Source organism: Pelophylax lessonae (assembly GCF_965119305.1).
Source record: "Pelophylax lessonae genome assembly, contig: HAP1_SCAFFOLD_300, whole genome shotgun sequence".
NCBI classification, from domain to species: Eukaryota; Metazoa; Chordata; class Amphibia; order Anura; family Ranidae; genus Pelophylax; species Pelophylax lessonae.
The window spans coordinates 134,783-160,722 of record NW_028120044.1 but is presented as its reverse complement, the minus strand read 5'-3'; the positions used below and the strand labels follow the sequence as shown (position 1 = coordinate 160,722).

At 50.0% G+C, this 25,940-nt stretch overlaps 2 protein-coding genes across 2 annotated transcripts in view; one reads left to right on the top strand and one right to left on the bottom strand.

The window, feature by feature from the left end:
* LOC309543688 (protein saal1-like) overlaps window positions 1-25,940 on the bottom strand; it is a gene marked incomplete at its 3' end in the record, with an annotated part of 90,111 nt that overhangs the window by 60,921 nt on the left and 3,250 nt on the right. The gene's annotated exons all lie outside the window — the stretch shown is intronic.
* LOC309543690 (serum amyloid A protein-like) lies at window positions 1,707-24,871 on the top strand. Its single transcript, XM_082276140.1, has 4 exons — window positions 1,707-1,734; window positions 2,722-2,848; window positions 19,623-19,761; window positions 24,700-24,871. The coding sequence occupies exons 2-4, from the start codon at window positions 2,746-2,748 to the stop codon at window positions 24,839-24,841; spliced, it is 384 nt and encodes a 127-aa protein (XP_082132266.1). The 5' UTR covers window positions 1,707-1,734; window positions 2,722-2,745; the 3' UTR covers window positions 24,842-24,871.

Below are 25,940 nucleotides of genomic sequence, written 5' to 3'. Positions count from 1 at the left end.
TCACAGGAAAAACGCATATGCGTGTTTCAAATGCGTTTCCTGTGAGTTTCCGGGCCACCTCTGCACCTGTGAAAAAAGGACATGTGACTCAAAAAATGGGTGCATTTTTAACTGCGATTTCCAATCATTTAACTGGAAAGCTGCGTTTTTGGTGCAGTTTTTAAAACCACACCAAAAATGCAGAATGCAGGACTTTCAAAAACGCACCACACCCACAGCGCAGTGGTGTGAAAAGTCCCATAGGATTTAAAGCGAAACATTTTTTCCTGCGTTTTTCTTGCAAGGTAAAAACGCAGGAAAAACAAACCAGCGTGAAAGGGCCTTTAGGAAATCTTCCCTATGTCTCACCGTGCATTCTGGTGTGATTGGGGTATTAGAAAATATTGGCATATACATACAACAGGCAAATACATGCCTGAAAAATGGATGCAATTTTTTATTTTTTTGCGAGAAGGAGTGCGATTTTGTTCCTGCATTGCACAAATGTGAAGCAAGCCTTAAGGCCCGTACACACGTACCGATCGTCGGCATACAAACGTCGGTGGACGAAGGATCTGCCGATTGTACGCGTGTTAGTATGGTGCCTCCGACAGATGTCTGCGCACAATCCGCGGACAAAAGTCTTTCGTGCAAACATGAAAATATTTGTATGCCGACACCAGAACGGACGATTGTTCGCCTGTCAGTACACAATTCGGCCGACAGACCGCAGATTTGCAAGACTGGGCATGCTCAGAAAATAGAAAACACAGGGAAAGTTAACCATTACATGACATCACTTCTGCAGTCGGCGGACAAAATTCTTGTGCTGTCCTTGTGCTGTCTTTGCACTTTTCAGCAGACACCGACATCCCGGGGAGAAAAGAGGAACATTTGTAAGCCGACCATCGGTACGTGTGTACGGGGCTTTAGGTGTTACATCCACAGCCAGACTTGCCCGCCACACCCTGTACTCTGTCTGTACTTTTCCCACATTTCATCTAGGGAAAAAACAAACACTCCAATCCCTCTCCTGTCAGCCTTGGCTGGGATTTCCCCCAATTACTGGATTACAACTTTCTCCTTTGAGGATGTCAGACCAAAAAGCCTTTCCAGCCAGGAAATTCCCCCATTGACAAATGATGGACAGAACGTGCAGTGCTCACCATCCCCAGCAGGGGGCGCAGGGAAAAAAAATAAAAGTGCTACAAAGTTTACTGGAAATTCCCTGATTGACAAATGATTTGCAGAACGTGCAGTGCTCACCCTCCCCAGCAGGGGGCGCAGGGAAAAAAATAAGTGCTACAAAGTTTACTGGAAATTCCCTGATTGACAAATGATTTGCAGAACGTGCAGTGCTCACCCTCCCCAGCAGGGGGCGCAGGGAAAAAAAAATAAAAGTGCTACAAAGTTTACTGGAAATTCCCTGATTGACAAATGATTTGCAGAACGTGCAGTGCTCACCATTACCAGCAGGGGGCACAGGGGAGAAAAATAAGTGCTACAAAATTTACTGGAAATTCCCTTATTGACAAATGATGGACAGAACGTGCAGTGCTCACCACTCACAGCAGGGGGCGCAGAAAAAAAATAAAAGTGCTACAAAATTTACTGGAAAAAGAAAAGAGTTTACTAGAAAAAGAAACAAAAACAAACATCACAGCCCTCCCACCCCCAGCTCTCAAATAAATAAGAGGACAGAGAAGGAGGAGGACATCTTCAGAGACAGGAGCAGAGGACACATCTCCCAACTAGGTGAGCTTCTACCCCATCATTATACTGACTACATATTTACTAACATATCTGATGATTTTCGCAGTTTTCTTTCTTTTTTTTTTCTAAAAAAGTCATTTTTGCACATATAAGAATTCAGTTTACAAAAATGTAAATACTTTTTCATCATCTGTTTCTGACAAATGTACAAAGCAGATGTCTATTCAATTCCTAATTAAAATGAATTAAAATATATAGAAATCCAAATTTAATTTTTTCCCTTTTTATTCTTTTTTTTCTCTTTATACATTTTTTTTTTTAAACAGTGGATAGCCCGGGGAAGGAGTATTCTCTCTACGTCCTACTTAGGAAAATTCCCACCCAGTGCTTAGACTAGGTCTTTTTGCACCAGAGGCAAGAATGCCAACACCCCCCCCCCCCCATCTCTGAGCTTTTTAAATCAGTTTTCCAAAAATTTAAATAATCATAAAAAAAAATAATAATAATAAAAATTTTGGCTAATCTGTTATTTTTTGGAACCCATTCTCTTTTTTTTTTTTCCTAAGGCCCCTTTCAGACAATCGGTGCACCTGATGGACTCCATTTTGTTTAATGGGGAATCGATCCGGCGATCCCACTGAGCAGGTGGATGACAGCTCCGTCTCCACCTACTTTGCAGAGACGGAGCTGTCAGAATCCCCGCTCTCCTCTATGGGGAGATCCGATGAAAATGGAACCCCTGTCCACTTTCATTCGATGCTATCCGATCCAATCCGATCCTCCAGACAGATGGAAAATAGAGTTTCCATCTGTCCGGATTTCACGGACAGGATCGGATTGGATAGCGGCGAGTGTCAGCGGAGATTTCTGCACAATTGTCATTCAAAATGCGACCGTGCTGACAGCTGAAAATTTGCGTGGGCAGGAAGGGGGTAAAAGTACCCAGTATTAAAGCGGTAATCATTTTGCCTGGACCTCCAATTTAACTGAATATTAAATGTATGTTTTCTTTTATCTTTTGCTCTTCAGATTAAAGAATCTCACGGAATCCTAATGAAGGCTTCGATCATCTTATTGCTCATTGGTCTGGCTGTTGCTCAGGCGCATTTTCAATGGGTGAGCGACGCGGCAAAATTTGTTAAGGACGCGGCCCTAGGTAAGATAATACATTCTCATAGTTCATATCATCTATAGAGAGAAGATACGGATATTGATTTACTAAAACTGTAGAGTGCAGAATCTGGTGCAGCTGTGCATGTCAGCCAATCAGCTTCTAACTTCAGCTTGTTCATTAACCACTTAATCCCCGGAAGATTTTAACCCCTTCCTGACCAGGGCCTATTTTGCGATTCGGCAATGCGTGACTTTAACGGACAATTGCGCGGTCGTGCGACGCTGTACCTAAACGAATTTGACGTCCTTTTTTCCCCACAAACAGAGCTTTCTTTCGGTGGTATTTGATCACCTGTGCGATTTTTACTTTTTGCGCTATAAATAAAAAGAGAGCATAAATTTTGCAAAAACAACAATATTTTTCACATTTTTTTTATATGAAATTCCCCCAAAAAAAATGTAAAAATCAAAAATTTTTAACATTTTAGTCCAATTTGTTTTCTGCTACATATTTTTGGTAAAAAAAAAAATATAGCAAAAAGCGTATTTTGATTGGTTTGCGCACAAGTTATTGCGTTTACTAAGGGAAAGATTTTTGACTTTATTGGGTTTTTTTTAACGAGTAATGGCGGCGATCTGCGATTTTTTTTGCGGGACTGCGACATTGCGGCGGACAGATCGGACCCTTGACTGACATTTTTTGACACTTTTGGGGGTACCAGTGACATTACTGCAGTAATCAGTGCTATAAATATGCACTGTTACTGTAAAAATGACACTGGCAGGGAAGGGGTTAACTGTATTTGAGAAGGAGGGGTTAAGTGTGTCCCTAGGGGCGTGTTTCTTACTGTGATTGGATGTGGCTTGTGATTTAACAGCACAGATCTACGGTCCTACATAGCAGGACCGTATGATCTCTGCTGTTACACAGAGGAGAATGACAGGCGGCTTTGTTTACATTAGCCGCCTGCCTTTCTCCCGGTGTAACCGACGATCGCGAGTGACCAGCGGACATCGGGGGGGATCCGTGAGCGAGCGGGATCGCGCCTCCAGCGGCACGCACTCGCTCCCTAGAGCCTCACAGGCTAGCGACGTAGTACTATGTCACTTTGCCTGTGAGGGGCTGACTGCCGACGTAAATAGTCGTTAGGCAGTCGGCAAGTGGTTAAGGCCCCTTTCACACATGGAGCCCGTCAGGCAGACTCCGTTTTTCTCAGCGGGGGATCGATCCGCCGATCCCGCGCTGAGCAGGAGAATGACAGCTGTTCTCTGCGCTGTGTGCGGAGACACAGCTGTCAGAGCCCCATACATCTCTATGGGGGAAATCGGATGGGAACGGACCGTCTGTCCGTTCTCATCCGATCCGCTGGACGGATGGAAAATAGGGTTTCCATCCGTCCAGATTTGACGGATCCGTTGTCTCCGCTGACATCCGATGCCCCATAAAGATGCATGGGGGGACCGTTCAGATCCGCCAAAAAAGCTGACAGGTGGATCTGAACGGACCGGTCCGCATGTGTGAAAGGGGCCTTAACCTCTGACAATAAAACCTGGAAGCCGACTGATTTCTATGCACAGCTGCACCAGATTTTGCACTCTCCAGTTTGAAGAAATCATCCCCACTGTGCTAAATACTTATTAGAAATGTCGCACGGTCACTACTGGTTACAGTTTTAGAGGTGCAGCTTGTTAATGAAATTGTAAAATCTGTACATTATAGTATTCTATTTTGTATGTTTGGCTATGTCAGGGATCCTCAAACTGCGGCCCTCCAGCTGTTGCGGAACTACACATCCCATGAGGCATTGTAAAACTCTGACATTCACAGACATGACTAGGCATGATGGGAATTGTAGTTCCTGAACAACTGGAGGGCCATAGTTTGAAGACCCCTGCTGTATGTATTGCACAGTGCACTCATTGTGTACACAGCACCTATAATGTTTTCATTACGTTTGCATTCTTTTGAGTCCTGATTAGAATTCAGCCTGCGTATGTTACGCCCCTTGTTACCATGAAAGTATATTTGTAATAATAATGCAATACCTCCATAAGCATGTGTATTAGGGATCGACCGATTATCGGAGGGGCCGATATTCACTTTTTTTGAAGTATCGGTCATAAACTTGCCGATATGACCAATATTGATTCAAGTGGTTGTACCGGAGTGATGCCTGCAGCTACAGGCTTCATCCTGGTACCGTTTTTTTAGGGTCGACGATCAGATTTCTTGTAATCTTGAAATAATAATAGATGCGGCTAAACAGCTGCTCAGCTGTTATTACAAGCAGCGGGAAGAGACGTCCCCCCCCTCCGGCCGCTCTGCACAGGTCGCTTATCCCACGGGGTGTCTGAGAAACCAGTTGGCACATCCACCGGCTAGCCGAAGAGCTGAACAAAGCCAGAATCAGCTCCGATTGGGGTCTCCGATATAGAAACCCAGAAGCGATGACATCACTTCCGGTTATTGGAGCCTTAAAGGCACCGGATTTTTTTTTAAAAATGACAGTATTAATAACAGCCAAACTTGGCATTTTAAATGCTTTTAAGTGCAGATGAGGGGTTTGGGGTCTTACAGACCCCAGATCGCTCCATAAAGAGTACCTGTCACTGCCTATTACTGTAACAAGGTGTGTTTACATTCATGGTGACCGCAATAAAAGGGATTTAAAAAAAAATGTAAAGAAAGGTCAGAGTAAAAATAAAAAAAAAATAAAAAAAAACTTTAAATGTACAGAATGTTGGCACCTAATAGATATCGGCAATCGGCCTGAAGGCTAGCCGGTACCGGCCCGGAAATATAATAACGGTCGATCCCCCGCTGAGCAGAAGGATGACCGCTGTTCTCCGTGCTGTGTGCGGAGACACAGCTGTCAGGTCCCAATACATCTCTGTGGGGGAATCGGATGGGAATGGACCGTGTGTCCGTTCTCATCCGATCGATGGATAGAAAATAGGGTTTCCATCCCTCCAGATTTGACGGATCGGATGTCAGCGGACATGTCTCCACTGACATCCGATGCCCCATAGGAATGCATGGGGGGACCGTTCAGTTCTGCCAAAAAAACAGAAAGGCGGATCTGAACGGTCTGCCTGTGTGAAAGGGGTCTTAGTGTCTGTTCCTTACTGCAGTAGATATTATTAAATTTGGAACCACTAATCAATAGGAGGATAGGAGTTACCTAATCATAAAATTTCCAGAACACAACTAAATTGTCAGGGCTCTGAAAAGTGATCTGCATTCAGTTTGCTTTCCAAAAGGTGTTTGACCCCCCCCCCCCCCCAAAAAAAAAAAAAAAAAAAAAAAAAAAACAAGACTAAATGAGCCCTAGAAGTGGGCAGCTGTAGGTTTTTACCAGCAGTGAGCTGGTGTGTGATGCACACTGTTTAGCATTATTTTTCAAACTTTATTTGAAGTGTCACAAAGTGTCTCCAAACAGCAATTCTGTGCAGGGCGGTGACTTCCTGTGCATTGAACTGACATGCTACACCACGTGTGCGGCTCACTGCACCTCCTGGCTGCAATGCAGTGTGACCGAGGCAAGTGTAATGCGGGCAGATCATGGCTGGTGGGAGGGGCCAGCATGGTGCCGTACATAGATTCCTATAAACAGCCTTATCACTCCTCCAGAGCCCTCAGCCCTGATGTAAGCAGTAAGGATCGACCAATTATCTGCAAAGCCGATATATTAACCACTTGCCGACTGCCGCATGACTATTTACGGCGGCAGTCAGCCCCTCACAGGCAAAGCGATGTAGGTCTACGTCTCTAGCCTGTGAGGCTCTAGGGAGCGAGCGCACGCCGCCGGAGGCGCGCTCCCGGACTCTCCAGCACTCGCAATCGTCCGTTACACCAGGAGAAAGGCAGGCGGCTGATGTAAACAAAGCCGCCTGTCATTCTCCCCTGTGTAAGAATGGAGATCAAACGGTTCTACTATGTAGGACCGTTGATCACTGTTCTTACACATCAAGCCACAGCCAATCACAGTTAGAATCACGCCCCTAGGGACACACATAACCCCTCCCTCTCAAAAAAAGTTAACACCCTAACTGCCAGTGTCATTTTTACAGTAACAGTGCAAATGTATAGGGGGCGAGGCCGGGATGTGAGACTGCACGGACGCTCTGGGCTCTAGCTCCGCTCCTGCCTTCATCCTATGTACTCCATCGGCATCCATCCCTTGCATTTAAACCCCCACAAAACTCACCCTGGGGACCAGGAGGAAGGGCGGCACGTCGCGGATTCCTCCGTTTTCACCGGGGAAGCTGCGGTCCGCCAAGTCATCCCGGGGCTCATCTCGGCCTTCGGGTCCCGCGGCGGCCATCTTGGACACGAGGTATCCTCCGGCGAAGATGTCTGCTGGTGCTCAGCCTGCTCGGGAGCCCGGCGGCCCCCCAGATCCTTCCCCGGCTGACATCCTGGAGGCGATAAAGGCGTGCAAGGACACCCTTACCGCTAAAATGGACTACCATGCTACGGACATTAGCTTGATCCGCCATGACCTGGATAAGTTCCGCTCCCGCGTGACGGAGGCAGAGGAGAGGATCTCTCACCTGGAGGACTCCACTCGGGCCGACTCTACGGAACTCCGTGCCCTTCAGATCCAGGTTAGGGCACTGCAGGACAAAGCGGTGGATACGGAGAACCGCCTCCGTCGCAACAATGTCCGCATCTTGGGCCTCCCAGAGCGGGTGGAGGGTGCTAAACCGGCGGAATTTGCTGAATCGTTCCTGCCTTCACTGCTGGGCCTTCCCGCCATGCCGCCGACGTTCGTGGTGGAGCGGGCGCACAGGGTCCCCCCGACTCCCCCAGTGCCGGGCGCCCCTCCGAGGCCTTTCCTCCTCCGCCTACTTAATTACAGACACCGGGACCAGATCCTTGCTGCAGCCAGGGCCAAGCAGGAGGTCTGCTACGAGAATGCCAAGCTGATGTTCTTCCCTGACTACTCGCCTGAGGTCCAGAGCAAACGGGGCCAGTTCACCGACATCAGGAAAATACTTCGGGCAAGGGCCTGAAGTACAGCCTCCTCTACCCCACTCGCCTGCGAGTCATTGATGGAGACCGCACTCGGTTTTTTGATTCCCCTGAGGCGACTGCTGCCTGGCTGGATGTTTGTTGACCTGGATGATCACTCGGCTGCCCGTGGACCTCCTGAACTGTCGCAAGTATTGTACTTCCCTGTCCCCCTGCAGCCGGGCGCCTCTCCTGTGCTCCCCCCCTCCCCTTGTCTTCTTTTTTCTTTGCCTGGACCGCTCTATTGCTGACTTTGCCTCCTCGGACTAGCCTGTCTGTTCGGTCCCCATCTTACCGCCATGTTGCCCTTCCCCCCCTGCTCTCTCCACACCTGGATGGATGTCCCTATTCACTGGAGCTATCCCTCTCCTAGTGCTGCTGATTTCCTTTTACCTGCTAAGTTTTTCTCTGTACTGGTTGGACTGAGATTTCCCGGCCCAGAAGGGAGTCTGGGTCTCTTCACTTTTTGTTCTCTCCCCACCTTGCTAAGACTGCTCGGCAGGCTGCACCGTTAGCGGCCTGCGAAAAACGGAATTTTTGTAAAATCTTACCTGTAAAATTCCTTTCTCTGAGTCCTCCGACAGTCGCCGCCTCTTCATATTCGTCACATATGGGGTATTAGACTTTGCTCCGAAGGAGTAGCTAGGCAACAGAATATGTTAACAATAAAGCTTTAACATATCCCACCCTCAAGGGGTGGTCCCCTCAGTCAATACCCTCCTACTTCCTGCAACCATATCTCAGTTTTAGTGGAATAGCAGTAGAGTATACATTCAAACCCCAAAAGAGGGGCGGGGGCGGCGACTGTCGGAGGACTCAGAGAAAGGAATTTTACAGGTAAGATTTTACAAAAATTCCGTTTTCTCTTACGTCCTCCGACAGTCGCCGCCTCTTCATATTCGTCACATATGGGGACGTCCCAAAGCAGTGCAAACATGAGGGGTGGGAAACGCATCCGCGCCGAAAGGCAACGCAGTCTCCACATCAAGAAAGGAACCTTACCAAAGGAAGGAACCAGCTGGGCAACAGCAAAAATAAGTGCTCAACAGGAGCAACAACCCAGGAAAAGACAAAAAAACCAGGGGATACAAAAAACTATCCCAACAGCCAGGAGTCCCCAACAAGGGACCCTATGGAACAGCCGCACTAAGAACCTTGCGGCCAAAGGAAGCATCCGCCGATGCCTGAACATCTACTTTGTAGAATTTTGTGAAAGTGTGTACGGTCGACCAAGTCGCCGCCTTACACACCTGGGCTACAGAAGCCCCATGACGGCAGGCCCAAGACGTACTCAGTGATCTAGTAGAGTGCGCCTTCACAGGCACAGGGGGAACCTTCCCCTGCAAGGCATAGGCCTGTTCAATGGTCTGCCTGATCCATTTGGCAATGGTAGAGGCGGAAGCCGCCATGCCCTTCCGAGGACCCTCTGGAAGAACAAACAAGGAGTCAGTCTTACGAAAAGACTCAGTCGATCTAAGGTAAACCCTTATCGCCCGAACAACATCCAGAGAGTGCAATCTCACCTCCTTTGGATGTTTAGGCTTCGTGCACAACGAAGGCAAAACAATATCCTCGTTAAGATGGAATTCCGAAACTCGTTTCGGTAGAAAAGAAGGATTAGGTCGCAAGACCACCTTATCCAAATGAACAACCAGGTACGGAGACTTGCAGGACAAAGCCGCCAGTTCCGACACTCTGCGAGCCGAAGTGATCGCCACCAAAAAGGCGACCTTTTTGGACAACATAGACAACGAGATCTCCCTGATCTGTTCAAAAGGAACACGTTGTAACACAGATAGAACGAGATTCAAGTCCCAAGGGGGCAAAGGATCCCTCCTAGGAGGAACCAGATGCCGCACACCCTGAATAAAAGTGCCAACCAAGGAGTTGGAAGCCACGGGACGTTGAAACAGAACGGCCAGCGCCGACACCTGACCCTTAATCGTAGCCAGCGCCAAACGCTGATCGACACCCGTCTGAAGGAAAGACAGCACACGGGAAACCGAGTACGTGCGGGGTGAAAACCCCCTGGACTCACACCAGGCAAAATAGGCCTTCCAAGTACGGTAATAAACCTTCCCCGAGGAAGACTTCCTCGCGTTGATCAAAGTATGAACGACCTCTGGAGAGAGACCCTTCTCCTTCAGGACCTCGGTCTCAACAGCCAGGCCGTCAAAGCCAGCGACTGTAAAGCAGGATGGTAAATCGGTCCTTGAGACAGTAGATCGTCTCGAAGAGGCAGACGCCAAGGAGCGTCGACCGCCAGATTCACGAGGTCTGCGTACCAGGACCGGCGAGGCCAGTCCGGTGCCACAAGAATCACCGTGCTGCGTTCCGAGTGCAACCTGCGAAGGAACCTGGACAGCAACTGAATCGGTGGAAACGCGTACATCAGCCTGTACTGATGCCACGGGGCCACTAACGCGTCCGACGCGTCTGCCCGAGGGTCGCGCGTCCTTGCCACGAACCTCTTCACCTTGTAGTTGAGGCGAGACGCGAACAGGTCCACATCTGGAAGACCCCACTTCGCGCACAACATCTGGAAGACAGCCGGGTGGAGAGACCATTCCCCCTGATCCAGGGTCTGGCGACTCAGATAGTCCGCCTGCCAGTTCTCCACTCCCGGAATGTGAACCGCCGTTATCGCCGGGACATGAGTCTCGGCCCAAGACAGAATGTCGGCCACTTCTCGAGCCGCTCGGGCACTCCTGGTGCCCCCTTGGTGGTTGATGTAGGCCACCGCCGTGGCATTGTCCGTCTGCACCCGAACCGGGCAGCCCTGCAGCCGGTCCGTCCAGCGATGAAGACAGAGCCTTATCGCACGCAATTCCAGAATGTTGATCGGAAGGGAAGACTCCCCCTCCGACCAGGTCCCCTGGGCGGACAGAACGCCCAGAACACCACCCCAGCCCGACAGGCTGGCATCCGTGGTGATTATCGTCCACGAGATCGGACGAAACGACTTGCCCCCGGACACCAACGGGGACTGGAGCCACCACAGAAGGTTTTCCCTGGTGCGATGACTCAACGAGATCTGAAGATCCAGAGATTGAGGTCGCCCGTCCCACCTGGACAGGATCTCCGCTTGGAGACCCCGCGTGTGAAACTGCGCGAAAGGAATCGCCTCGAAGGCCGAGACCATCAATCCCAGACATCTCATACCCGTCCGCAGAGACGAGTGTGGAACGTCCCTGAGGGACCTGACTTCCTCCTGAAGAGTCCTGAGTTTGTCTTCCATCAGGAAGACCTTCGCCTGCACCGAGTCCAGTATCATTCCCAGATAGGGGAGACGAACCGACGGACTCAGTGTCGACTTTGGGACATTTATCGTCCAACCGAACTCCTGCAGAGTTTGCATTGTGACAGACAGGTCCTTCTCCAGACCCTGTCTGGTCGCAGACCGAACCAGAATGTCGTCCAGATACCCCAGGACAGAAATGCCCTGGGCTCTCAATAATGCCAGAACCGGTGCAAGCACCTTGGTGAAGACCCGCGGAGCCGAGGCGAGCCCAAAGGGCAACGCCACAAACTGGTAGTGATCCTCCGCAACGGCAAATCGAAGGTACTTCTGATGACCCTCGAATATGGGGATGTGAAGGTACGCATCCTTCAAATCGATGGAGGCCATGAATTCCCCCGGAACCAGGGCAGCCACCACCGAGCGCAGGGATTCCATGCGGAACTTGCGAACCCGCACAGAGCGGTTCAGAGCTTTCAAGTCCAGAATCGGACGAACCTTGCCCTCCTTCCTGGGCACGGTGAACAGATTGGAATAAAACCCCCGAAATCTGTCCCGATGAGGCACCGGAACCACCACTCCCTGAGCCCTCAGGTCCCGCACCGCCAGGTGCAGATCCCGCAGGCGCTCTGGAGACAGTTGAAGATTTGAGGGAAAAAATCTGCTCTCCGGCCGAGAGAGAAACTCGATCTTGTAACCAGATCGAACGATTTCCAGAACCCATCTGTCCCTCACACGGGCCAACCAGGGCTGAAGAAAACCGAGCAAGCGTCCCCCCACCCCAAAACTGGGTGAGGGCGCCCCTTCAGGCCGAACTGTTATGGGCCGCAGGTCAGGATTGACCGGACTTCTGTTTCCCAGACCAGGGCTTCTTCTGAGAGCCTTGGCCCTTGAACGGTTTGCCCTTGTAGTGCGGCCGAAAGGCACGAAAGGACCCCTGAGGGGGCCGAAAATGAGCATGCTTCTTCCCAGAAGCCCCCTTAGCCTTGGGGAAATGGGGCAAGAGAGTGCTCTTACCCCCGGTAATCCCCTTAATCAACACATCCAGGGACTCCCCAAAAAGGCGAGACCCATCATAAGGCAGATTGGCTAAGGTTTTACGTGAAGATTGGTCCACCGACCAACATTTCAACCAAACCAGGCGGCGAGACAACACCGCCACGCTGTGCACACGCGCGGCCAACGGAATCAGGTCCAGGTCCGCATCACACAGATACATGACACCCTGGTGGATCTGATCCACCATATCCAGGGTCGCCGCCGAGGCCGAATCGGCCACTAGGACGCGCCTAAGCATCTGCGTCCAACTTGCGATCGCCTGGGCCGCCATGAGAGAAGCAAACAGAGCCTTAAGCATAGAACCCGTAACAGAATAAGTATGACGGGCAAGAGACTCCAGTCTCCTATCCGTGGCATCACGGAAAACAGGGGATCCCTCTGCAGGGATCGCAGTGGCTTTGTTCAAAACCGCAATAGCATGATCCACTGGCGGAGGCACACACCGTTCATCAGTGGCAGGCGAGAAAGGATAACGCAGCTTAAATTTACTTGGTACCGCAAAAGGCTTGCGCAAATCGCGCCATTGGTCCTTAACAGCGCGCTGAAAATCAGCATTGCAGGGAAAAACCTGCGGCGTCCTGCGTTTTCTCTGCGTCCCATAAGCCGCCAAGGCAGCTGGGGGACACACCTCGTCCTGCAAACGTAGCGTCTGCTTAATGGAAGCAATCAACTCATCCATGATTGCAAGCTCTTCAGGCGAGCCAGGGGGAGAATTATCAACCCCCTCAACTTCAGCCTCTACCTCAGACCCCACTAGATCAAGAGAGGAGCGGGACCCCGATAGGGGGGTCCCCGCCAGAACAGCCCCATCACCTTCACCCTCAGAATCAGAGGACAGAGCAACTCTGGGCCGTTTAGTAGATTGAGCAGCCACCAGCATTTGCACCTGTGCAGCAAGGCCAGCCACAATAGTGGCTAAATCCCCCCCTGGGGGGGAAACAGCGGTCCCCTGGCTTTCCACCAATACTGTGGGAAACTTGCCCTCCTGAGAATCCATTGCCCCTGTATGCCAGACAACCAAGGGTTAACTGCCCCCTTACAGCAAGCGCGGCAAGCGCAGCCCACCGCACCACACTCAGGCACAATGAGACCCCCACAGGGAATATACAGACTGAATACAGGCAATGGAACACAGGAATAGAAGGATAAAACCTGAGGAGACTCCGCTGCTGCTGCTGCCTCGATCGGTGCTTCCAGGAGAGAGGAAGTGATGCTGCCAGGGCGCTCTATGTAAGCCTATGGAGGCTACAAGAAAATGGCCGCCGTGCATGTAAACCATGCGGCCGGAGCGGGCGCCGGTAAAATGGCGTCGTTTGGCGCCGAAATCGCCGCTCCACAGTGCATAAAATCACACACAATATTATCCCATTATATGGATACATGTCAGATCGCCGCAGCGATCGCTGTATATGCCCCAACATGCCAGTAAAAACATGCCCCACAGCACACAGCTCCTCACACTGCCCAGCCTGACATACTCAGTGTCATACAGCTCCCCCCCCCCCCTTGCAGCCCACAGCATGCAGCCGAGAGATAGGGAGACAAGCAGTGTGATTAAAGGCAGGTTACACAGTCCCAGACTGAGACCCCCCCCAGACAGACAGGTCCCCACATAGATACACTTACCTCACATGGCGTGGGGAACCCGCACAGGCGAACAAGCCGCTGCACATGAGGCAGGGAGAGTCGCAATTCAAGACGCACACAATGGCGGTTCAGAAACCGCACAGCGTCCGGTGAGGTAGCCACCTCACCAATCATCCCTGCACCGAACAGGGATGGGTCGTTCACTGTGCCAGGAGCGTTACCTGGCTGAACGCTCGATGGCAGACTGGGAAGCCACTGACCCACGACCTGCGACCAGGGGGATCAGCCCGAGACCCAGTCCGCATGATCCTCTTCGTCCGAAGAACTAACTAATGCTGACAAAAATAACAGCTAAGTAAAGGTAGAGAGAAAACTCAAACAAAATATCAAAAAGAAGAAAGAGTCTGGGACAAAAAGTCCCAGCACAGAGAGAGCCAGCCACTCCTGACAAGCTAGACATTAAAACTGAGATATGGTTGCAGGAAGTAGGAGGGTATTGACTGAGGGGACCACCCCTTGAGGGTGGGATATGTTAAAGCTTTATTGTTAACATATTCTGTTGCCTAGCTACTCCTTCGGAGCAAAGTCTAATACCCCATATGTGACGAATATGAAGAGGCGGCGACTGTCGGAGGACGTAAGAGAAATGTTTTTTCTGTTTGGTTTTTGGGTCAAGATCGTCCCCCTTCCTCCCCTGCGTTTTATGGGGTGTCTGGGGCACGATAGGGTGAGCCGTTCCGGCTCTGGGAAACGTGCTGTACGCTTCACTGTGTATTTCTGTTTTTTCTTTTTTTCTTTTTTAATTGTGTGTTTTGCTGTTTGGTGCATTACTCTCTGTTACGCTGCTACTCACCAGCTGTGTCTGCTAGCCTGCGGGCTGGCTGGCCCTCTTATGCCTATTGTACCTAGTTATGGCGTCACTTAAGCCCTTTACCTTCTCAATCCTCTCATGGAATGTCCACGGCCTGAATAGCAAATTTAAGCGGGCGCAGCTATTTCAATATGTTAAGTCCCACAATCCCTCTATCCTGGTGCTACAAGAGACACATCTGGTGGGTGGCAGACTGCAGGCCCTCAAGAAACCCTGGGTCCAGCGGGCCTTCCATGCATCTTATTCCTCTTATGCCAGGGGAGTGTCGGTGCTGGTGCGTAAGACCCTGCCCCATGAGGTTGAGGCCGTCCATACGGACCCCTTGGGCAGGTTTGTCGTGCTGGTATTCACCCTATGGAGGCAGCGCTACGTTGTGGTGGGGGTCTATGTACCCCCACCTTTTAAGACCGAAGTCCTTTACACTGTGCTTGAAAAGGTGTCCCTTTACGCCCCAGCCAAACTGTTAATTGTTGGAGATTTCAATGCCATCCTCTCCCCCGATCTGGACAGGCCGGTTCCGCCCAAAGTGTTCTCCCGCGACCTCCTTGATTGGGCGGAGGCGGCGGGGGTCCGGGAGACCTGGCGATGGAAACATCCTGAGCGGAGGGTATACTCCTGTTTCTCCGCTACGCACAAGACCTCCTCCAGGATCGACCTTGCCTTTGCTGGCCCGTCTGTCCTGTCGGATGTGGAGGGGGTGGCATATCTCCCGAGTGGTATGTCTGATCACATCACAGTCCCTTGCTGGTCACGCTGCGCTCTGGGTTGACCCGCGATGGATCTATGTGGCGCTTAGGCGCACACTGGATAGACCAGCCGGATGTCCTGCGGGAGTATTGGGACATTAATGCTGGCACATCCTCCCCTGCTGTGGTGTGGGATGCGTTGAAGGCATTTACTAGGGGTCATTATATTTCCTCAATCAAGGCGGTACGCACACAGTTGGCCGCTGACACGGTGGCGCTGGAGACGGCGGCGGAGGAGGCTTCTGTCCGCTATGGGCAGGACCCCTCGGCAGTGAACTTTGAGGGGCTTCAGGCGTCCCGTCGGGACCTCCAGCTTCACCTCTCGGAGCTCACCAGGCTATCCCTGTACCACTCACAGCAATGTTGTTTTGAACAGGGGGACCGGAATGGTCGCATGTTAGCTCAACTCTCTCAGCAAGACAATCCACTGACACTGGTGCCCGAGCTCATCTCCTCGACAGGGGAGGTCCTCACCTCTCCCGAGGCGATTCTGTCGGAATTCAGGGATTTTTATTCCCATTTGTACACTACCACCCTTCCGCCGGGCCTCCTCCCGGAGGACCTGTACCCCCTTCTAGATCCGATTGCTTTGGGTTGGTTGTCTAATCATGAACGATCCGGTCTGGTCCGGCCGATCACGGAGGAGGAAGTGAGAGTGGTGATCCGCTCTATTCCCAGGGGGAAGGCTCCGGGCCCGGATGGGCTTCCGATCGAATTTTATCGGGCCCATCTGGACCTGCTGGCCCCACTGCTGGCCGCCCTGTTTAATGACTGTCTGGCGGAGGGGGCTCTCCCCCCCTCCATGGCGCAGGCCCATATAATTCTAATTCACAAATTTCCTAAAGATCCAAAATTGTGCGCCTCCTATCGGCCGATTGCTCTAATTAACAACGACCTAAAAATTCTCACGAAGATACTGGCGGCTAGGCTACAACCCCTGCTCCCCTCCGTTGTCGACCAGGACCAGACGGGCTTCATAGCTCACAGGTCCACGGACATTAACCTCCGCAGGCTCTTTACAAATTTACAGGCCAATCACACCAACTCTGGCTCCAGAGTCGTCGCCTCTCTCGACATTGAGAAGGCGTTCGACTCAGTGGAGTGGCTCTTCCTATGGGAAGTACTTCGGAGAATGGGTTTCCCGCTTTTATTTATACGCTGGCTGCAAAACATCTATGCCTCCCCCGGAGCCGCCATTCGTCTCGGGGGAAGGCTGTCCTCAGTGTTTCAGTTGTCCCGGAGCACGCGGCAGGGCTGCCCTCTCTCCCCGGCCCTTTTTGCCATAGCCATGGAGCCCGTGGCGGAGGCCCTTCGGATCTCCCCACATGTTAAGGGACTGAAGGTGGCGTGGTTGGAGGAGAGGGTAGCTCTGTACGCTGACGACCTACTCTTATTTCTTAACAATGCTGGACCGGCTCTCGGGGGTGCCCTCAGGATCCTGAATGCCTTCTCCGATGTGACGGGACTCAAGGTTAACTGGTCCAAATCCCTACTGCTGGCAATCGATCCCGGGGCCAGGAGTGGGTGTGTGTCAGATGTTTCTCTCCAGTGGGTTGACAGCTGCACTTATCTTGGGGTCCGGGTCGCGGGACCCTGCTGATTTTATCACCCTGAACCTGGATCCGGCTGTAGCTGCACTTAGGGCCAAGCTGAAGGCGTGGGAGAACCTCCCTCTTTCCCTGTTAGGCAAGATCAATTTGATAAAAATGAAACTCCTACCTAAACTGACATATTTGTTTCGCCACTCTCCGCAGTGGATCCCGAAGTCCTTTTTCACTGCCTTGAACAAGATGTTCTCCAGTTTCTTGTGGGGCCCCCGCCCCCCCAGATATAAATTTGCCACCCTTATGCGCCCTCTCTCCCAGGGGGGACTGGCTTTCCCCGATTGTCACAAATATTTCTTGGCCTCTCAGCTGGTCACGGCTGTCTGGTGGCTGGCTCCGGAGGCTTCTAATTCCGCAGTGGTGGTGGAGGCCGCGGTGCTGGGTTTAACGGAGGCGTTGTCCCTTCTCTTGTTTCGTGGGCCTCGGGCCCCCTACGAGTTGACTACCTCCATGCGCACGACGCTTCGGGCGTGGCGCCAGGGGCTCCTGTTGGAGTCTTATCCGAGCACCGCGTCCTCCCCAAGGGCCCCTCTGTGGAGGAACCCCTCCCTGCCCCACCTGTACAATCTCCCTGACCCGGTGCGATGGACTAAGTATAACATAAAGAAGGTCTCGGACCTCACGCCTGACCTGACCCTTCCGTCCTTCACATGTCTTGTTACAGACCGCAATATCCCCCCCTCGCACTTCTTCCACTATCTACAGTTGTCCCACGCCTTCAGGGCCCAGTTTCCCCCTGAGAGTTCCCAGCTGGTGCAGCCGGATCTAGAGCGGGTCCTACGTTGCGACTGCTCCTCTCGAGCGGTCTCAGTGCTACATCGCCATCTCCTCCGGGTCTCCTCTCCGGAGCTCTTGGGCCTCCACTCTCGCTTGGCCCAGGGATGTCCCGGACTTGGACTCGGTGGACTGGTTGCATATTTTGGATTCCCCGTTCAGGATTCTGGTCTCCATGCGTGACCGCCTGGTCCAGTTTAAAATTGTGCACAGGGCCTACCTCACCCCGCATCGCATGCACCGAATCTATCCTACACAGTCCCTGGAGTGCTGGCGCTGTGGGGGTGTTCCGGGAGATTTTTTTCACGTTTTTTGGACCTGTCCGAGACTTTCAGCCTATTGGTCCCGTATTTTTTCCGTGTCTTCTGCACTTATGCAGATGGACCTGGAGCCCTCCCCCGGCTTGGCCTCCTGGGACTGTTGGATGACCTGGTGCCCAGGGTAGCAGACCGCACCCTCTTGGGCCTCCTACTTTTCTATGCCCGAAAAAACATTGCTTTGCATTGGCGTAGGCAGGCTCCCCCCACGCTCCAGCACTGGAGAGATCTTGTGGATGGGGTTATCCCTCTATACCGGGACACATATGCTCATAGGGGCTGCCCCAAAAAACATGACCGCGTCTGGCTGCGGTGGCTGGAGGGCTCCTCGGCCGCCCTGCTGGCATGCTCGGAGTGAGCTTGAACTCTCGGGCCTGCCACCCCGCTCTTCAATGGTTTGCTGCCTCCGCATGAGGGTGTGTTTCTTCCCTCTTTTTCTTTGGATATGCTGGTTGTGAACGCTGTATACCTACGCAATAGTAATGTGAATGGCAGTGTTGTGTTTACTTTTTCTGTGCCATGTAATTGACTGAATGCACCAATGTTGATTTTGTTTTATTGTATTGTGTTGTTGGTTTTCTCTGTTTTATACCAATAAAAAGATTTTCAAAAAAAAAAAAAAAAACAGTGCAAATGTATAGCACTGATTACTGTAGTAATGTCACTGGTAACCCCAAAAGTGTCAAAAATGTCAGTCAAGGGTCCGATCTGTCCGCCACAATGTCACAGTCCCGCAAAAAAAAAAAAAAAAATAGCAGATCGCCGCCATTACGCGTTAAAAAGAAACCCAACAAAAATCTTTCCCTTTGTTAGTAAACACAATAACTTTTGCGCAAACCCAATCAAAATACACTTTTTGCGATTTTTTTTACCAAACATGGTAAAAAAATGGCCTAAAATGTTAAAAAATTTTAATTTTTACATTTTTTTGGGAATTTCACATAAAAAATGTGAAAAATATTGTTATTTTTGCAAAATTGTCGCTCTTTTTTTGTTTATAGCGCATGATCAAAAAAAAATAAAAAAAATCGCACAGGTGATCAAATACCACCAAAAGAAAGCTCTGTTTGTGGGAAAAAAAGGACGTAAAATTTGTTTAGGTACAGCGTCGCACGACCGCGCAATTGTCCGTTAAAGCCACGCAGTGCCAAATCGCAAAATAGGCCCTGGTCAGGAAGGGGGTAAAAGCTTCCGGGGCTTAAGTGGTTAAGGGTCGGTCTGCACTTTCCCCGATATATCGGAATCGGCCACCAAGCTGACCTATATTGCGGGAAAGTGCTGTACCGGAGTGAGTCCTGCAGCTAGAGGCATCACCCCGGCGCCAGATTTAAAAAAATGACAGCATTCAAAACAGCCAAACTTGGCGTTTTGAATGCTTTTAAGTGCAGAGGAGGGGTTTAGGGTCTTTTACACCCCCAGATACCTCCACAAGAGTACCTGCTGTCAAGTAAAAAAAAAAAATATATATTTTTTTTAAATGCACAAAAATATTGGCCGATACCGATATGCAATGCCCAAAATATCGGTATTGGCAACGAAAAACCGATATCGGTCGATCCCTAGTAAGCAGTATATAAGACACATTCTGTACCTTCCGTGTGTTTCAGGGTCCTATGACATGGCCAGAGCCTACAAGGATATGAGAGATGCCAACTACAAAAATTCAGACAAGTATTTCCACGCTCGGGGGAACTACGAAGCTGCACAGCGAGGACCTGGCGGGGCTTGGGCTGCCAAGGTTATAAGGTAAGTGAGCAGCAACCAACCACTGACAGTTACTGGCCACCAGAGGGCGAGGAGAGGCTGACAGTCGAGTCCTTTACAGGAAGAACGGGGGAAGAAATGTGCAGAGTATGCAAAAATATACCAGCCTGTAATACCCCTTCATTACCCAGACACTGTGCAGTTTTCAGTGCTGCGATAGTTTGACTGACAATTAGGGATTCACCAATGCCATCTTTTTTTTTTTTAAATATATTTTACAAGTACAACTGCCAATACTTTTCTTTTTAGTACTCCTAGATACCAATTACTGATACCTACCAACAACGGTTATGTTTACACTTCAGCTGTCAGCAAAGCATTAAAAAGTTACTTACAAATTAAAGAAATGCAGGGCTCGACAAACCCCAGGCGCCAGGTCGCATTGGCGACTAGAATAAGTAGCCTGGTGCCTGGGTTACCCTGCAGCAGGTGTCTTGTCACCAGACATCCCAAGTCTGCGAGTCTCCTGCATGCGGGCTGCGGCTCTCTGACACCCCCGCAAGTGCCACGCCTGCATGCAGGAGACTCCCGCACCTCACAGGAGACTTGGGATGTCTAGCGACAGAACGGTGTCTGTCAGCTGTGACAGAATGGAGCCGATACTTCCTGAATAGTTCTGGCTCCGTCCAGTCACAGACGGAGTGATATCAAACGCATGCCGCCTGTGAGAGGAGAGATACAGGAAGCATCGGCTCTGCCCTCTGATGCAGCCGCACGCATGCTTCATCCATCGCCGCTCCTCGCACTCTCTGCCAGCAGTACCCACAACAGTACCAGCCAGCATTACCCACAGCAGTATCAGCCAGCAGTACCCACAGCAGTATCAGCCAGCAGTACCCACAGCAGTATCAGCCAGCAGTACCCACAGCAGTATCAGCCAGCAGTACCCACAGCAGTATCAGCCAGCAGTACCCACAGCAGTAACAGCCAGCAGTACCCACAGCAGTAACAGCCAGCAGTACCCACAGCAGTAACAGCCAGCAGTACCCACAGCAGTATCAGCAAGCATTACCCACAGCAGTATCAGCAAGCATTACCCACAGCAGTATCAGCAAGCATTACCCACAGCAGTATCAGCAAGCATTACCCACAGCAGTATCAGCAAGCATTACCCACAGCAGTATCAGCCAGCATTACCCACAGCAGTATCAGCAAGCATTACCCACAGCAGTATCAGCCAGCATTACCCACAGCAGTATCAGCCAGCATTAACCACAGCAGTATCAGCAAGCATTACCCACAGCAGTATCAGCAAGCATTACCCACAGCAGTATCAGCCAGCATTACCCACAGCAGTATCAGCAAGCATTACCCACAGCAGTATCAGCAAGCATTACCCACAGCAGTATCAGCAAGCATTACCAGCCAGCATTACCCACAGCAGTATCAGCCAGCATTACCCACAGCAGTATCAGCAAGCATTACCCACAGCAGTATCAGCAAGCATTACCCACAGCAGTATCAGCAAGCATTACCCACAGCAGTATCAGCAAGCATTACCCACAGCAGTATCAGCCAGCATTACCCACAGCAGTATCAGCCAGCATTACCCACAGCAGTATCAGCAAGCATTACCCACAGCAGTATCAGCAAGCATTACCCACAGCAGTATCAGCAAGCATTACCCACAGCAGTATCAGCAAGCATTACCCACAGCAGTATCAGCAAGCATTACCCACAGCAGTATCAGCCAGCATTACCCACAGCAGTATCAGCCAGCATTACCCACAGCAGTATCAGCAAGCATTACCCACAGCAGTATCAGCAAGCATTACCCACAGCAGTATCAGCCAGCATTACCCACAGCAGTATCAGCAAGCATTACCCACTGCAGTATCAGCCAGCATTACCCACTGCAGTATCAGCCAGCATTACCCACAGCAGTATCAGCAAGCATTACCCACAGCAGTATCAGCCAGCATTACCCACAGCAGTATCAGCAAGCATTACCCACAGCAGTATCAGCAAGCATTACCCACAGCAGTATCAGCAAGCATTACCCACAGCAGTATCAGCAAGCATTACCAGCCAGCATTACCCACAGCAGTATCAGCCAGCATTACCCACAGCAGTATCAGCCAGCATTACCCACAGCAGTATCAGCAAGCATTACCCACAGCAGTATCAGCAAGCATTACCCACAGCAGTATCAGCAAGCATTACCCACAGCAGTATCAGCAAGCATTACCCACAGCAGTATTAGCCAGCATTACCCACAGCAGTATCAGCCAGCATTACCCACAGCAGTATCAGCCAGCATTACCCACAGCAGTATCAGCAAGCATTACCCACAGCAGTATCAGCAAGCATTACCCACAGCAGTATCAGCCAGCATTACCCACAGCAGTATTAGCCAGCATTACCCACAGCAGTATCAGCCAGCATTACCCACAGCAGTATCAGCCAGCATTACCCACAGCAGTAGCCGCCAGCAGTAGCCGCCAGCAGTACGTTACATGTGCTAGGGGTGCAACTAGCCCCCAGCACATAATTGTAAATATCCCAGCATGTGCAGTGTTTCTGACTCCTCCCACCATCACCACTTCAAATCACTGACGTGGTCATGGTGGTTGCAGCGTTCCTTTAATATCAAGTACACACGGGTCAAATGCTGGGCAGTATCAGCTGGATCATTGAAAACTGGCCGCTGTTGGGCCAGGTTTGCAAGATAACTGAAATACATCCCAGGTGATATAATTTGCTGCTCAGTGATTGCAGTATTCTAGTCTGCATCTCCTCAAGGTAATACTTAAAATCTGGCCTGTTAGTGGGCCCTGAGGACCGGAGTTGAGGACCACTGCCATAGAGGACAGCAAGGATCTAACAGATCCGTCTCTGCACACAAAGCAGAGACAGAGCTGTCATCCACCTGCTCAGCAGGGATTGGCGGATCAGAGAACGGACCGCGCCGGACAGCGGATAGTGTGAAAGGACCCGTAGGCTCAAAAAAGCAGAGATCAAGTTTTTTTTTTTTTTTTTTGATCTTATGCTTTCTAGGGTATAGGACAGGGATCTCCAAACTACAGCCCTCCAGCTGTTGCGGAACTACACCTCCCATGAGGCATTGTAAAACTCTAACATTCACAGACATGACTAGGCATGATGGGAATTGTAGTTCCTGCACAACTGGAGGGCCATAGTTTGGAGAACTCTGGTATAGGAGATCTCACTGACCCCAGATGTCTCCATAAAGAGACATTCTTTACCCCTATAAAAGTTTTCGGGCCTCAAGAAATGAGATCGGCCATCAGTATTGAAACATTTTTTGGTAAAAAATAGTTTGTGGACTCTATAACTTTTCTACAAACTAAATAACATACAATGATTTGGCTTATATTAACCAAAGAAATGTAGCAATATAAATTTTGGCGTCAATTTTTTAAAGAAAGATTTTTGTTTTTGCTAAATTTTATAACCGAAATGAAGAAAAAAAAAGGTTTCTCTGCTAAAAGAAAAAATATATATAATGTTTAGGGGTTCTAAGTAATTTTCTAGCAAAAAATACTAATTTTAACTTTTAACTTAAATAGGCTTGGTCCTTAACCACTTAAGCCCCGGAAGATTTTACCCCCTTCCTGACCAGGGCCTATTTTGCGATTCGGCACTGCATGACTTTAATGGACAATTACGCGGTCGTGCGACGCTGTACCTAAACTAATTTGATGTCCTTTTTTTCCCACAAACAGAGCTTTCTTTTGGTGGTATTTGATCACCTGTGCGATTTTTTGTTCATGTGCTATAAACAAAAAAAAAGCAACAATTTTGCAAAAATAGCAATATTTTTCACATTTTTTTATATGAAATTGACCCAAAAAAAAATGTAAAAATCAAAATTTTTTAACATTTTTGGCCAATTTGTTTTATGCTACATATTTTTGGTAAAAAAAAAAAAAAAATCGCAAAAAGCGTATTTTGATTGGTTTGCGCAAAAGTTATCACGTTTACTAACAAAGGAAAAGATTTTTGTCATTTTTGTTTTTTTTTTTTAACGAGTAATGGCGGCGATCTGCGATTTTTTTTTGCGGTACTGCGACATTGCGGCGGACAGATCGGACCCCTGACTGACATTTTTGACACTTTTGGGGGTACCAGTGACATTTCTACAGTAATCAGTGCTATACATATGCACTGTTACTGCAAAATGACACTGGCAGGGAAGGGGTTAACTTTATTTGAGGGGGAGGGGCTGTGTGTGTCCCTAGGGGCGTGATTCTAACTGTGATTGGCTGTGGCTTGGGGTTTAGGAACAGTGATCAATGGTCCTACATAGTAGAACCGTGTGATCGTTGTTTCCACACAGGGGAGAATGACAGGCGGCTTGTTTACACTAGCCGCCTGACTTTCTCCCTCTGCAGCGGCGATCGCAGAGTGACCGGCGGACATCGGGTCCGCCGGTCACCCGCGCGGTGGGGGGGGGGGGGGTCTGTGACCACGCGGGAGCGCGCCTCCGGGGGCGCGTACTCGCTCCCTAGACCCTCACAGGCTAGCGATGTAGATCTACGTCACTTTGCCTGTGAGGGGCTGACCGCCGACGTAAATAGTCGTTAGGCAGTCGGCAAGTGGTTAAGTGGTTAAATACCACCCAAATAAAGCTTGATTTGTGTGAAAAAAAAAAAAAATGTCATATGGGTCCAGTGTTGGGGCGGGGGGGAAGGGTATAATGCTCACAAAGCACTCCTATGGTTTAGGGCCCCAGCGATGGCAAACCTTGGAATCCCAGATGTTTTGGAACTACATTTCCCATGATGCTCAACTACACTGCAGAGTACAGGAGCATCATGGGAAACGTAGTTCCAAAACATCTGGGATTCCAAGGTTCGCTATCGCTGGCTTAGGACATCAGACAGGTCAATCAATCAGTGATCCGATATCCATTGATTAACCCCCCGTGTGCTGACTCTGGTCTCCATCTTTCTCTAGTAATGGAAGAGAAGCGATCCAGATGAGAGGCAGCGGCAGAGGAGCCGAGGACAGCCGGCAGGACCAGGTGGCCAATCACTGGGGGAGGAACGGCAGTGACCCCAATCACTTCAGACCTGCAGGGCTGCCGAACAAATACTAAGCCCCGCCTTCCGATCAGCTGACATCACAACTACGAGAACAATCAATAACCAATCAATGGACAGGAAACGCTGCTGAACCCACAAGACCGGGAATGACACAAAATGTTACATTGTAAAAATATTATCTGGAATTATGGAAACAAACGTTTCATATCTGCAAATAAATAAATATTTTCGTGCCAGAATCACTCTCCTGTGTTAACTATTTCAGGTCAGGGGCCGCTCACACCATCACATCAGGAAAGGAATGTGCGCTCTCCTCAGTGTGCGTTACGCGCTTTTAGCACATTGGTAATACGTTGTATTAAAATGTAACGCAAGAAACATCTTACAAAAACATTCCTCCTCCAGACACATGGGGGAGGGGAGCATGTGACATGAAAACACATTAAGGGCTCATTAGTGCTGCACTCCCCATGTGCAGTGTGCGGTTCTCTATGCACATTTACATGCGTTTGCAGTGCGTTTTTTTTTTTAAAGATTTTTTGTTATGTTATTTACATGCATTTATGGTGCATTCATCTGTTGGGGAAAATGTAGAATGTATTGATCAACTGATATCGTTTTTTTTACCGCCGATGATGATATTTTGGTCATCGGATATCGGCCGATATCTGGCAATATTTTCGGACATTAAAAAAAATATATATTTTTTTTTTTATGTCTACAAAGTCCCCAAACCCCTCCTCTCCACTTAAAGCGGTAGTATCCCGCTTTTTGACACTACAGGTAAGCCTATAATAAGGCTTACCTGTAGGTACAAATAATATCTCCTAAACCGGCACGGTTTAGGAGATATTTGCAGTGCATGCAGCCGCTCACGTGAGCAGCGCATGCGCTCTGAAGGTCCGGGGGGGATCTTCAGTTTTCCTTGCCGGCAGCTTGCTGGAAAATCACTCCTGCGCGCATGCGCGGGAGTGACGTCATCGCTGGCTCCGGCCAATCACAGTGCCGGAGCCGCCGAACCCGGAAGAGACGCCGAGGGATCAAGGCGACGCCCGCAGCGATGTCCGGGGGTCTGTGTCGGGGCTTCGTTCTAAGGTAAGTAATACATAATGAGCTAGTATGCGATGCATACTAGCTCATTATGCCTTTGTC

Bases quoted from the DNA above. Each gene is read 5' to 3' on its own strand.
- LOC309543690 (XM_082276140.1), top strand. From the start codon at position 2,746: ATGAAGGCTTCGATCATCTTATTGCTCATTGGTCTGGCTGTTGCTCAG. The intron at 2,849-19,622 runs GTAAGATAATAC...CGTGTGTTTCAG, and splicing joins TGTTAAGGACGCGGCCCTAG to GGTCCTATGACATGGCCAGA. The intron at 19,762-24,699 runs GTAAGTGAGCAG...ATCTTTCTCTAG, and splicing joins TGGGCTGCCAAGGTTATAAG to TAATGGAAGAGAAGCGATCC.